At 38.6% G+C, this 13,355-nt stretch overlaps 1 protein-coding gene across 2 annotated transcripts in view; it reads left to right on the top strand.

The window, feature by feature from the left end:
* The window catches only part of LOC107691500 (ubiquitin-conjugating enzyme E2Q-like protein 1), a 9,058-nt gene extending 3,336 nt beyond the window's left edge, over positions 1 to 5,722 (top strand). The window contains exon 2 of one of the 2 annotated variants that reach the window (XM_016490116.1): positions 3,031 to 5,722. In XM_016490116.1, coding sequence (XP_016345602.1) covers positions 3,031 to 3,162 — 132 coding nt within the window. In that variant the 3' untranslated portion in view covers positions 3,163 to 5,722. The remainder of the gene's footprint in view (positions 1 to 3,030) is intronic. The other variant, XM_016490117.1, reaches the window with a different exon arrangement.
* Positions 5,723 to 13,355: the final 7,633 nt, after the last annotated feature.

Here is a 13,355-nt window from a genome sequence, read left to right as displayed (position 1 = left end):
GGTTTTTGTTAAATGTGAGCCAAAATCATCACAATTAAAAGAACCAAAGACTTAAACTACTTCAGTCTGTGTGCATTGAATTTATTTAATACACGAGTTTCACAATTTGAGTTGAATTACTGAAATAAATTAACTTTTCCACGACATTTATTGAGATGCACCTGTATGCATTGACCTGTAGGCTATGGATTCAAAATAAATTGAATTGCCATATGTCTCCAATCCGAGAGTCTATTCTGCCTTTAAGTGATCAGAAACAATATTCCTTTTTTGCCTTGTTGAATTTACAGACGACTTCCTTTCAGACATAATACGGTAAGCAGCATCAAACAGCCTTACGCTTCATGTGATGCTATGATGCAAAGAGCAACACTGTTTATCCTTATCTGGTACATGTCGGTTACATAATCCCTACCGTCTGTGTTGTCCCAGAAAGCACAGAGGCCGAGCGCGACCATTGACTGATCTCCATTCACAGGATTACCCATCAGGCACTTCACATGGGCACTGCGTTGCGCTCGATACGCACCAAACCAAAATAGCGCAAAAAAAATGGTCTTTAAAATGACAATAATATCGCTTATCGCAATTATTTCTGGGGCAATATATCGCACAACAAAAAGTTGTTATCGTGACAGGCCTAGCAGGGAGACGGTGCTGATGCCGTTAGCATGCTGCAGGGAAAACGCTGATGCGAATAACCTGGATTAACATCGACGCGGTTCCCTCCCTTCCGCTCTCCTCCGTCGCCTCTCAAGCATGAGGGAAGCGATTTCCAAGAGAGACCATAATCACAATAAAGCTTAATTAAGGCTCCATTGGTTCCTTTTAATCCAAAAATCACAGGCTTTTCTGAGGGGATAGGGCAGCCTCTTCTCGATTGAGCTCATGCGGTTACTTCTGGGCCATTAGATCTCATCCTGACTGATAGAGCCTGAGGGAAGAGCTGGCTATTTCCGTCTCACTGTCCCTGCTGTCTTACATCAGCACTGGCACTAGACTGACCTCAGTCCTGGGGCATATGGAAGCACATCCTTTTTGCTCATTTAGTGGATGCTGGGTCTGTGAGATTGTTTCTCTCATACGTAGCCTGAAGTGGCATATTTGTATGATTGCGCTTTGCATGCAGAACCTGATCCTTCTGCTGGTCTTAAAGGAGAAGTTTGAAAACGAATATTTGGTCATGCAATCTTAAAACTAGAGGTTCCCGAAAAGGGGTTTTCGCAATTATGCCATAAAAAATGTTTGGTTCCCCAAAGAACCTTTCAGTGAACAGTTCTTAAAAGAACCATTTACAAATCTAAAGTACATGTTAAAAATCTAAAGAAACTTTTGTGCAGTGGAAAGTTTCCATGGAAGTTTTTAATGGAACCGTCAATGCCAATAAAGAACCTTTATTTTTAAGAGTGTTGAAAATTTGGTCATTGGTCATCCGTGAATCACAAAATGAGATTTTAGAGCAGCTTGGTCATCACATATTGTTGGAAAAGACATTCTGCCTAACATTCTTATTTTGTGTTTCACAGAAGAAAGAAAATCGAGTCTGAAAAACATTAGGGTGTGTAAATCATTTTTGGCTGAGTTATTCCATTAAAGATGCTCTTCTTATTAAACAATGTAAGGTTCGTATTTGGTCTTATGTTTAAATATGACATTTGCTCCACCCATGCAGAGAAATATAAATGTGTCTCTCACTGTCACACTTTGGCTTATTTAAAACATCTGTCCTATTATGAAATCATGTGTTAGGTCATGCCTGGTTTTCGGCTGGTATTTTGAGCATGCCAGATGAAAATAAGTATCTCCTGTCCCTAACACATTGCCAGAAAAGGCTTTAGGGGCTGATGAGTCAGAGAGATGCCTTCTTTAAATACCCTTTTCCTTTGCTATACAAGTATCTTGCATGGACCACTAGAATTTTATATTGCAAAGTATATAAACACCAACTTGTAACTTAGTTTTTCCTGATCAAAATCAACATTGAAACCAAAATGGACTCTGTTTACTTTCTTAATGCATGTTCCTGGTCTTATTGTGCATGATACATGCACATTATGCTTTTATAATCTTTAACAAAAATGTAATACTTTGTCAGACCCTCTTAATTTTACCCACTTTTCATATTCCAATCAATTCCCAATTGATAAAATGTGTAGATAGATAGATAGATAGATAGATAGATAGATAGATAGATAGATGCACAAGATCGGTCCTATATCTTTTCATCAGAAAACTGATGTAAAACGGGTTTCTATGTTGATTTTTAAAGAGTTTTTTAAAAGCAGCAGGATTGTTTTTAATCTTTGATCTGGAGTCACAAACATGCAGACATCTTTGAGACATTAGCAAAGGGGAGCCCATTTCTTTGCATGTGCAGCATTAAAAACCAACCAACTCATTTTTTATACTTTGAAATGGTTACTTCAGTGGGCGAACTTTATACTATGACAGCTGGACGTTTTCACTGTGGGATGCTGCATTCCTGGATGCACCGTTGCATCACTTCTATTCCCATTATCCTTTAGCAGCGATCAAAATGGCAGAACCTGGTGCTAAAATGCTCTTGAAGCTTGTTTAAATAATTCAGCCTGAGGTTTTATCAAGCACAGCCTCTTGATTTACTGTGTCTTCAAAGCTCAGAGCAGTTGGCGTTGAAATTGAAAATGGGAAAACCTCTGAAAATGGAGCACCAGGACCATTTAATCACACCACAATCTGTCATTCACACATCTACATCTGCATGTCAGTTTCATAATATATATATATAATATATATATATATATATATATAATTTACTTATTAGTATTTATAATCATCATATTTGTTATGTATGCTGCAATATGCTGTATGCTATGCACTAATTAAGTATTAAAATGATTTATTTTGACCATTTACCAGTTAATATTTTTACCATCTCTCCACCCCATTTCCCCATTTTTCATTTTAAAGTTCATTCAATTCATAATGTTTCCCTGTTTTTTTTGACGCATGTAAATCTTCATTGTTCCGAATGTTGTGTTTTCTCTTTAGGGTCGTATCTGCAGGAAAGCAGGCAAGTCTAAGAAGACCTTTAGTCGCAAGGAAGCCGAGGCGACCTTCAAGAGCCTTGTCAAGACCCACGAGAAGTACGGTTGGGTGTCCCCTCCCGTGTCCGACGGCTGATGTCAGCATCTTCAACCGCGATCCCGACATGGCTTTTTTCAGTTGGGTTTTCTTCTTTTTCATCATCAAACTTAACTACGAAAAAAACAAGCTAGCGCATCATATCTTACACATAAACGTGGCACATTCACCTTCACTCCGTCCTTCACTCTTCTTCATCGAGGTGCCATGGACCGAACACTCGCTGCGACATCACAATTACTCATAAGTGGGCGTCACTGCGGCTACATACAGCTATGGACTCTGGATACGATTGAGGCTCCAAGCAAAATTAAATGTGCATCATCTCCACTCTATATCCTTGTCTATCTGTCTGTTGCCTCAGTTTTTTCCTCCATCCATCCCTCTTTCCTTTTATAGCTGACAATGCATTGCACTGAACAGCATCAGACTTGCCCCCATTTACATGCAAATGACTTAATAGATAAGCAGATCATTACACTACATTTGAGGTTCAGTTTCTCTGGTTTCCTCCTCATTGGCTGTGCTGTTTTTCACGGTTGGATGCAACATGATGACTGTAATTTATGTAGAGCTGTGCTCTTTCTATTCCTCCATTCGCGTGGCAAAATGTAGACATCACTGTGTTGCGTAGATGATTTCCAATGGAGAAAAAATACTCTAGGGCTTTGTTCAGACAGGCAGCGAATATCTGATTCTTTTTTTTGGCAACATCCGACTCAAATTCAATTGTTTCTTGAAGTCTGAACAGACAAAAAAACACATTGTGTTCATGTCCATATGCGGTTTGGAATCCAAAATATTAAGATCTGAATCAATCGTTTTAGCTAATTTTTCCTCAACTGTTTGATTCTCACTGTGTCGGATAGTGGACAAGTGCACGAGTCAGCATGAATGCACAAAGATGCCTCTTGTGAGTCCAGCACCGCCACGAGATGCCATGACAGACAGTGAGCAGAGGCAAAATTCCCAGTTTTCCGTCCTCTCTTCCCACACTGACAGCTATAGGAGAAAGTCTGGCATCGGATATCGACTACACAGTCTGAACAAACACACCAGCACTTACAAAACGGATTGATATGCAGTGTGAACAAAGCCTTCATTGCTTATGCAGAGGTCTAAGATAAAAAAAAATGTGAACCACCTCTGTTGGTCATTCTATTATTTGTTTTTGGAGAAGACCAAAAGCTCATAATTCTGATGATTTAGATACCAGATGGCATTAACGAATGTCAACATCCCAATGGGATCTTAGTATTGGCGATAGAGAGGCATGTGACAGACATGGTGATGTTTGCACACGAAATGTTGAGCGTTTGTCCCCATGGAGCACTGAGCGACGGGACAACGCCGATTGCGCAGACCTGAACCCTTGTTAGCACCGACGTAAGGATAGTACCTTAACTTGGCACCTTCACATGCCGACGCCCCAAACACAATCAAACATTAATTGTGCTGATTCACTTGTACCATTTTGGCTCATAAATCGATACGCTCGTGGTTGTGGGCCTGATTCCTCCACCTTGCACTGACTCTGCATCATTGTGCTGTGTACTTGATCAATACTAGACTAGAACAACAGGACAAAATGGCCAACGGCCCAGGAAATAAGATCTCAAGACTGTAAACGTTGCTCTCGAATTGCATAAATCGAAGGTCAAGCTCTGTTACGGACTCTGGTAGCTGGTGCCGCCACTGTTGACGAGAGCCAGATGAAGAAGTACAGAGGTGGGGAGAGAGAAAGAGACGCTGAGGGGTCGACTCCTTTGTTCTGAAACCTTGAGGAATGAGGGCGTCTCGTTTAGTTGCCTGATTGATGCTCCGAGAGAGCCGCAGCTCGATGCCTTGATGTTTATTGACTTCTCCTTCAAATGTCAGTGTGAATCCAGAATGCCTCAGACTGCATCTTGTGAGCGATGAGATGTAGAAGAGCTGTTTATTTTAGATAGCGCTCTCCACACAGTGTGTGAAATACAAATGACATGATAGCCGAAAAGGCGAAATCATGGGTTTTGTTGACACATTGGGCGTTTTAAAGGAATAATCAAAATTCTGTCATTTTCTTACATGTATGGCGCTATATCTTTGGTGAAACACAAATAGAAAACGCTGAGGTGTGTTCTAGATGCTGTTTTCCATAATATTGTTGATCTTAAAAATAGTCTTTCGAAGACATACAACAAGGAAAGACCAAAAATTAAGAAAAGAAGTAAAAAAAGATTTAATTAAGTGGATTCAAATAGGGTGCATTTAAACTCCACGAGTCATATTTGATGTCTGTGGCATTTTGATGTCCTTGACATGATCAAACCTTGTTGATTTTGAAGTATGACTATGGGGAAATGTAAATAAGAGCTACGGTGAAGGGGAAGATAATACAAGATCCCACCTTTTTATGGGATTTTGTTGGCCGCTCGATGTTATCATCAGAAGTGTAAAATATTGTGCATGTGACACTTGATCAACATTATGATACTTTTATGGTGCATTTTTTGTCATTTTGGAGCTGGACAGAATCAGTCTCTATCAGCTTTGATTATATGGAAAAGAGCAGCAATTACATTCTTCAGAATACCTCCTTTTTTGTTTTATAGAAAAATGTCAGTCATACATGTTTGGGTGCAAAAACTATGACAGAGTTTTCATTTCTGAGTGAATTATTCCCTAAAAATGATGCTTCAAGGTGGGAAAAGTCCGATTTCCTTGTTGTGAGATGCCGTTTCATATGATATTTTGAGGATATTCTTCTCCAGACATGGAAACAGCATGTGCCAAAAGCTTCATGTACATTGTCACCATTTCCTTGTGTGTAACTGCTGCGCTCTCAGTAGAAAGACTCTCTGCTATCACTGACGATTTTAAATGTCACATGAGAAGCTGCTAATTAATGACATTTGAACAAAAAAAAAAAAATGATGAAGACACTGATGTATAAATGATAAAACCAGAAATGTTGATGCCCTGAAGGCGGATGGAGGGGAAACAACACTGTTAACCCCTTATTGATATTTATTTCTGTCTAGTAGCTTTTTGTGTTATTGATATTAAGGTTATCCAATACAATGAATGGTGAGTGTGCAGTGCTTCAAAAGGCAATCCAGTGGCAAGCACTACATTTTGCTGTATACAGTGATCATTTTATCATGGTCATCAAAATGAAATACACGTTGATCACTGGAGAACCTGTAATTCATGTTCGTATCACTGCAGCCATTGTAAAATTATTGCAGATTTGTGTGTCTGGTCGGAGATGGTTTCTCTTATCACGACTGAAGTGCATTTGGTCTTCTCCAGACTGTTTGGACATTATTAAAAAGTGGTCGTGTGTTTTCCTATTTAGCGAGAGGAGATACTATACCAAGGACTTATTATTATAACCAGTCAAAAATATCGCGAAATTGGATGTTTTCCGATTTAAAGCAAAATTTTGTGATTATAGTTTAGATCAGTAGTTTGCAGAAACTAACTAACAGAGTTAATCGTCCAAACGAGTGAGATGATTCTGTTGTATTATATCTGCATGTGGTCTGTGATTGTTAGCTAGCTAAGTTTTCTTTTTCTTTCTTTTTTTTTTTTTTTAAAAAGCAAGAAAGTAATGAAAAAGAGCAGAAGCCGCCGCTTTGTATTTTTTGTTTGTTCAGTTTGTCCTAATTTTCTTTATTAATGTCCTTAAATGTCAAATTGTGTTCTATGAATGTGTTTTAATTTATTTGTAGTTTGCCAAAATGAAGATTTTGAAGCATGTTGCAGGCATTGTCACTGATGATAAAAAGAGAAAGAAAAATAAATGAAAAAAATATAATATATGTACCTGAATTGAAAGGAGTCTGGTATATGTAGTGATCTCAGGCTTTCGTGGGGTGAAAGGTAAAACTACAAGACAATGTGTTTTCTGCACTGCATAAACATCATGCCAGGATGTGGTCAGAGCAAAACCAAACAGGAATGTGCAATAAAGGCTGTAGGCTGATTCCACCCTGGAACAATTTTGTGTTTGTCTTCCTTGCTCTCTAGGCTCTCTGCAGTCATTGAGGTTTGGAACATGCGGTTTTGTTCCGCCCTGTGGGTTCGAGGATATCAAATCACCCGTGACGGTGAATGATAACACCAGCTTCTCACCAGAACCCCATCAATGCAGTGTGCACTGGTCCACATTTCCCCTCATTAAGACCATATGCAAATTTCCAGAATTTATCTCACTTGATGTCACAGTAATTATGATACAGTAAAACAACTGTGTTCATTTATAAGTTTAAATTAAAAGCCCCTGACATAACAGCTCATTGCTTTGCAGAAAAAATAATGAGTTGCTATGGGTCCTGCACAGTGAAATGTGCAACTGTTACTATATCTTGGGTTTTAACACGGCTAAATCACTGTATCGACCAATCAGAAACCAGGACTGGAGCTATATGTTTTATAATGGTACTCATGGTATTATATTATACAGACACTATTGTATGTATTGTATAACTAACATAATAGTCACTGTTATCATTTATAAAATATCATTTAAATATATAACATTTGAGTATAGTGATAAAGTCACAATGCAAAATCTGGTCTGAATACTTTCCGTACCCACTGTATATATATATATACATATATATATATATATACACATATACATATACATATATATATATACATAATCAAATTTTGTAACAAAAATATCATAGACTTGGTAAAAGGAGGGCTCTTTGGACTTGAGTTAATTAAGTAATCACATAGCAACTGTAGAGCAATGTGCAACAGCCACTCAGATCATCTTATCAACACCTTAGGAACATGACTGCAAGTGTTGTACCCTTCCTTGTAAATTGAGTTAGAAAATGTCATTAGCTCCAGTCCCGGATAAGACAGAATACAGCAGTTGCATTGCAGATCCAGGAACAGTATGCACAGAATGAACGAAGGACAGAAGGTCTCGGCTGCTCTGCCCTGGAGCTCATAAGCACAGTCGGTGTGAGGGTCATGAGGCCCAAACACATTTCTCACCTAAAGAAAACACTTCTCACATGAACCAGCCTCAGTCACAGCCTGTCTGAGCTGAAAGCACCTCAAATTGATCCCAGAGCACAAAGCAGTTTTCTCAAACCTTTCTCGCCATGCAGAAAGAAAGAGAGTTTGGTCGCAAACTCTTATGCAAAAGAACGTTACATTGCATTGACAGTATTTCAGCAACAAAGACGTTTGTACTGTTTCTCAGTCGGCTAGTTTGAATGACAACAAGCAATGTCCGATTCAGAAATGAATGACTCTTTTGATAATTTTGAGAAAATTATTACGAAATTGACTCAAAAATGCACTTTAGAAGAGAAACAATGTGTGCATTATGATATATGTGCTGCTAATGAGGTAGAAGCTGACACGAATTAGCTATTTTATCTCCTCAGCAAACAACAAAGAAAATAAAGGGCAATTTAATGCTTTTATACCTTTTTTTGAAGGTATTTTTAATAAATGGACATCTGAAGACAGTAAATATAACAATTTCTAATATATCACACATTAAAGTTATAAAGTAGTTTAAATGTAGTCAGTTCTATGTGTAGCATGTAGGCCTAGTGTAACTTTTTTTATTTAGTTCCATCGCAGGTACAAGGCAAATATAAGGCAATGTTGTACAGTTTAAAGCATGTAAAACAGAATAACAACAACAATAACAACAAAAAAAAACATAAAATGAACATAAACATATAACAATTTAATAAAAAATACTAGGACAAAAAAAGTGTAATATAATATTAGGGTAGTTACATAAATTTGAAAAGCTTTAGAATTTTTATGGTTTTTATAAGCTTCTTATTTTGTGATCTAATGTAAAAAGGATTTCAAAATATATTTTAAGATACATGTAGTGCAACTGCCTACTTTATATGAAGGGTGTCATTCAACTTAAAGGGGACATTGAATGCAAAAAATCACTTTTAAATGGTGTTTGCATATAAATGTGTCTTAGCAGTATGTGGACACAACCACAATATAATGATAAAAATCCATTCACTACTTTTTTTAATCCCCCAAAAATCTAAACAGTTTCAATTATCAAGCCGTTTTGATTTTCTGAGCAGTATGATGTCATAATGCTCAGGCCCCGCCCACGGCCACTGATGGACTGTCCCATATTAGCATATTTCTGCCCTCAGCCAGTTGTACACTGTCCACTATTTTCTCCATGCTCGAGCAGCGACAACAATGTCTCATAAGCAATGCAGGTGTTTTGTATTTGGATGTAAAAGTGAACATAAGAGTCTTCATTTTCTCCCGACATCAAAGCCACTGAGGACGTAGTGGATTAGTTTTGTTTTTGATGGTAACACACCACCGGATACACCTATATTCGTTTATGTCTGCGCATATCATTTTACTCCAGACTGCTTTCTGAACGAGGAACAATTCAAGGCAGGTTTTGCTAAAAAGTCCAAACTCACGGATGGATCAGTAACCACTGTTCGTGATCCAGCTGCACCTCCAGAAGAAGTAAATCTCAGACTTTATATTTTTTATGATTATTTGCAAATCACCTTTCCTCTTCCACAGAAGAGAGGGGTGGGGTGAGCAGAGCTCATTATAATTTAAAGAGACATGCATCTAAATGTCTCACTGTCAACAAAGCTGTTTTTGACCAGGTAAAAAAGGTGTTGTTTTAAACAACCATTGAGGAATTTTAACCAAAGTATGTTGCAGACATTTCATGAAGACCCTATAGAATCATACCAACTTGTGGAAAATGGGCATCTGATGGCCCCTTTAAATAATTTTTCTAAAGAGTAGTTTGTAGCTCAGCTAAATATGTTTTCCCAGCATTGACAATTCTTTTAACCCCATGTCTCTGTGTTCAGGATAAACATAGATGAAAAGCCTTACTGCATACTGCTACCCATCAAAGACTAAAACGGTTTACTTTGAATAAGAACAGATAATCAATACAATAGAGAACATCTTAACAATATAAGAAAGAGAACATTTCATCTGCAGCATTAAAGGCCCCCTGGTCTACTCACAGACTGCAGTGCCTATACTAGACTAGATAGCGAAATTCACTTTAAAACGCAGTAAACAAACACTGCTGGACAGCAAACAGCAGATAGGTAGCAGACAATACAGCTCTGGCCTTATTTTCCAGCCCTCTGAAGGTTACTTCTTCAAAGAGCAGACAAAATAACAACAACAAACTCCAGCTGGCTGAGATAAAGGAGTGGGTGTATTTCCATTTGAATGCTGCTGGGTGGAGCTAATCTGGTTTGCAGTGTTGCTGCACATCTCAGAAGACGGCCGCAATTCTGATTTCCTTCTGACCTTTGGGCCATGACGACTGCGTCACGGTCGGCGAGGCATTATGAGCAACACGGCATGTTTCAATTCACACTACTCTTTAATACATATTCATATTAGGCCTTCGGAACACTCCAGAAGCCGAGCAGAAGATCTGTGCAACCCCCTCCGAGTAATCACTGCTCATAGCGAAGACATAAGTTAAATTATTAATGGAAAAGGCGTCCATACATTTAATCAAATTTAATCAAACCAACTCAAATCAAATAACTTTATATAGTAAAAACGATGCTGTTGGATGAAGCGGTCTTTTGCACTGCAGCGGCCTCTGTGATAGCGTCCATGTAAATCTCAAATCTTAAAGGAATGGTCCAGGTTCAACACAATTAAACTCTACTGACAGTATGGCATGCTATTAATTAGCATAGAAAATTATTTTGACTGGATAGATATTGTTAACCCAGCAGAACTTGCTCGGTTTACATGCATTTTTCTCTAAAGTTTAGACTAAAGCAATAATTCAGCTTTTGAAAAATGGCATGTAAACACCTTTAGTCACCTTTGCTTTTTCCAAGATCAGACTAAGAGATTCCAGCTGCTCAGCTTCCTCTAGCATGTACAAGTTGTTAGCCACTCTACAATTGCTGTTGGCGTTGTGAGCTTGTTCCAGAAGTTAAAGGTGATATATGATATTTATTGTTTAATCTTTCAAATATTCAATTAGGTATTTTGTCATGTACACTACGGTTCAAAAGTTCAAAAGAGGTCAGTTAGATTTTTTTTTAAAGAAATTAATACTTGTAATCAGCAAGTTTGCATTAAATTGATCAAAAGTGACAGTACAAATATTTATAACTTTGTCTTCACCTCTCAAGCTCTGTCAGGTTGGATGGGAGAAAATGCACATTTTCAGGTTTCTCCAGAAATATTTGATTGGGTTCAAGCTCAGGCTGTGGCTGGACCACTCAAGGACATTCAAAGAGTTGTCTATAATTGACTCTTGCTGTGTGCTTCGAGTCATTGTCCTGTTGGAAGGTAAACCTTCTGCCCAGTCTGAGGTTCTGAATGCTCTGGACTGGGTTTCATTAAGGCTATCTTAATATTTTGGTGCATTGAGCTTTTCTTCTACTCTGATGAGTCCCTCAGTCCCTGCCGCTGAAAAACAGCCCCACAGCATGAGGCTGCTACCAGCACACTTTACTTTTGGGATGGTACTCTGCAGGTGATGAGCATTGCCTGGTCTCCTTCAAACATGATGTTTGGAATTGAGGTTCATCAGACCAGATAATTTCGTTTCTCACAGTCTGAGGGTCCTTTAGGTGTTTTTTTCAAATTCCAAGTGTGTTTTCATGTGTCTACACTGAAGAGAGGATTGAGTCTTGCCACACCGCCATAAAGCCCAGATTGGTGGAGTGTTGCAGTTATGTTTGTCCTTCTGTAGGTTTCTCCCATCTGCATATATGATCATGGAGCTCAACTAGCATGACCATCAGCTTCTTGTTCACCACTCTAAACAAAGCCCTTCTCCATCAATTGCTCAGTTTGGCCAGGAGGCCAGCTCTAGGAAGAGTCCTGGTTGTTTCAAACTTCTTCCATTAAGGGTAACAGAGACTACATGCTTCTGTGACCCTTCAATGAAGCAGAATTTTTTTCTGAAATCTTCCCCAGATGTGTGGCTTGATGCAAACCTGTTCCTGAGCTCTACATTCAGTTTCCACAAAAATGTTAAGCAGCACAACACTGAAAATAATAAATGTTTCTTGAGCAGCACATCAGCATATTAGAATGATATGAAGACACTGAAGACTGGAGTAATGATGCTGAACATTTAGCTTTACCATCAGAGAAATAAAGTACATTTTAAAATATATTAAAACAGAAAACAGTTCTTTTAAATTGAATAATAATATTTTACAATATTACTGTTTTTACTGTATTGTTGATCAAATAAATGCAGCCTTGGTGAGCATAAGAGACTTCTTTCAAAGTATTATAACTACAATTAAGTATTACAATACAATACAAATAATGTGCACAGATTAATCATTTATAATAGAACCAGGAACAAACAAAAGTAAATATGGTCCATTTTGAATCATTTCATGATTGTTTTGTTCCTTGTCCAAAGTAGCTTGATATGCAGTCTTGTTAATTATGTAAAGCAATATCTTTTGCTCTGTTGTCACCAACCAGCAGCCACATGTAAGAACTGAATGTGCATTTAGTCATTGTCTTAACCTGACCGCTATCTTGCACAATATAAAGCTGTGTGGTTGTGTAAGACTGCAGAGAGGAAGAGAGATCGACCGACAGCAGGGCCGTGATGAAGAGTGCTAATGTCACCATGCACTGCAGCGAGAGGAGAGGAGAGGAGAGGAGAGGCTGGCTGTTGATACTGGCCGTGGAGACGCGTGTCTAACCCTGCGCCCTCATCTCAGACTGCGGCTGGCGTATTATGTAAGCACACCGTCTCTTTTCTCTTTTCCCCGTGTTTTCGCCGAGCCAACAAGCTAGCAACCTTGTGAATATTTCAAGACTGTTGCATCAACGACAGTGTAGCAGATTGTGGTAGACTATAAATGTTTTATGGCACAGTGCATGTGGGAACATTTATTTTTAGAGCCTTTTTGAAAGCTCATTTGGAAACCGTGAACATACTGTATCTACGTACATCTCTCTTTTTTTTCAGCCGGGAAGAGGACAGTAATAAATGAGTCTCTGTCCTGCTGCATCATGCTGGAAATCTCGCTCAAGGTGATTCCATGATGCTTCAGTTTTCTGCTCTCCAGAAGGATAGCCGTGCTTTATGAAATGCTCCGGTTTGGGTTGGAAAAGGACACAGAGGACAGGAAGGAGGGAGATTATAATGACATCACATAGGCAGGGTTAGAACGCCACGTTCAAGCCATGGGTGATAACATTTATTTTCTTTTCGATCTTGAGATCAGTACTGA

This window comes from Sinocyclocheilus anshuiensis, unplaced genomic scaffold (assembly GCF_001515605.1).
Source record: "Sinocyclocheilus anshuiensis isolate Anshui unplaced genomic scaffold, SAMN03320099.WGS_v1.1 scaffold162, whole genome shotgun sequence".
NCBI lineage: Eukaryota > Metazoa > Chordata > Actinopteri > Cypriniformes > Cyprinidae > Sinocyclocheilus > Sinocyclocheilus anshuiensis.
The sequence above is the reverse complement of the archived record's forward strand: the minus strand, read 5'-3'. Positions and strand labels throughout refer to the sequence as shown.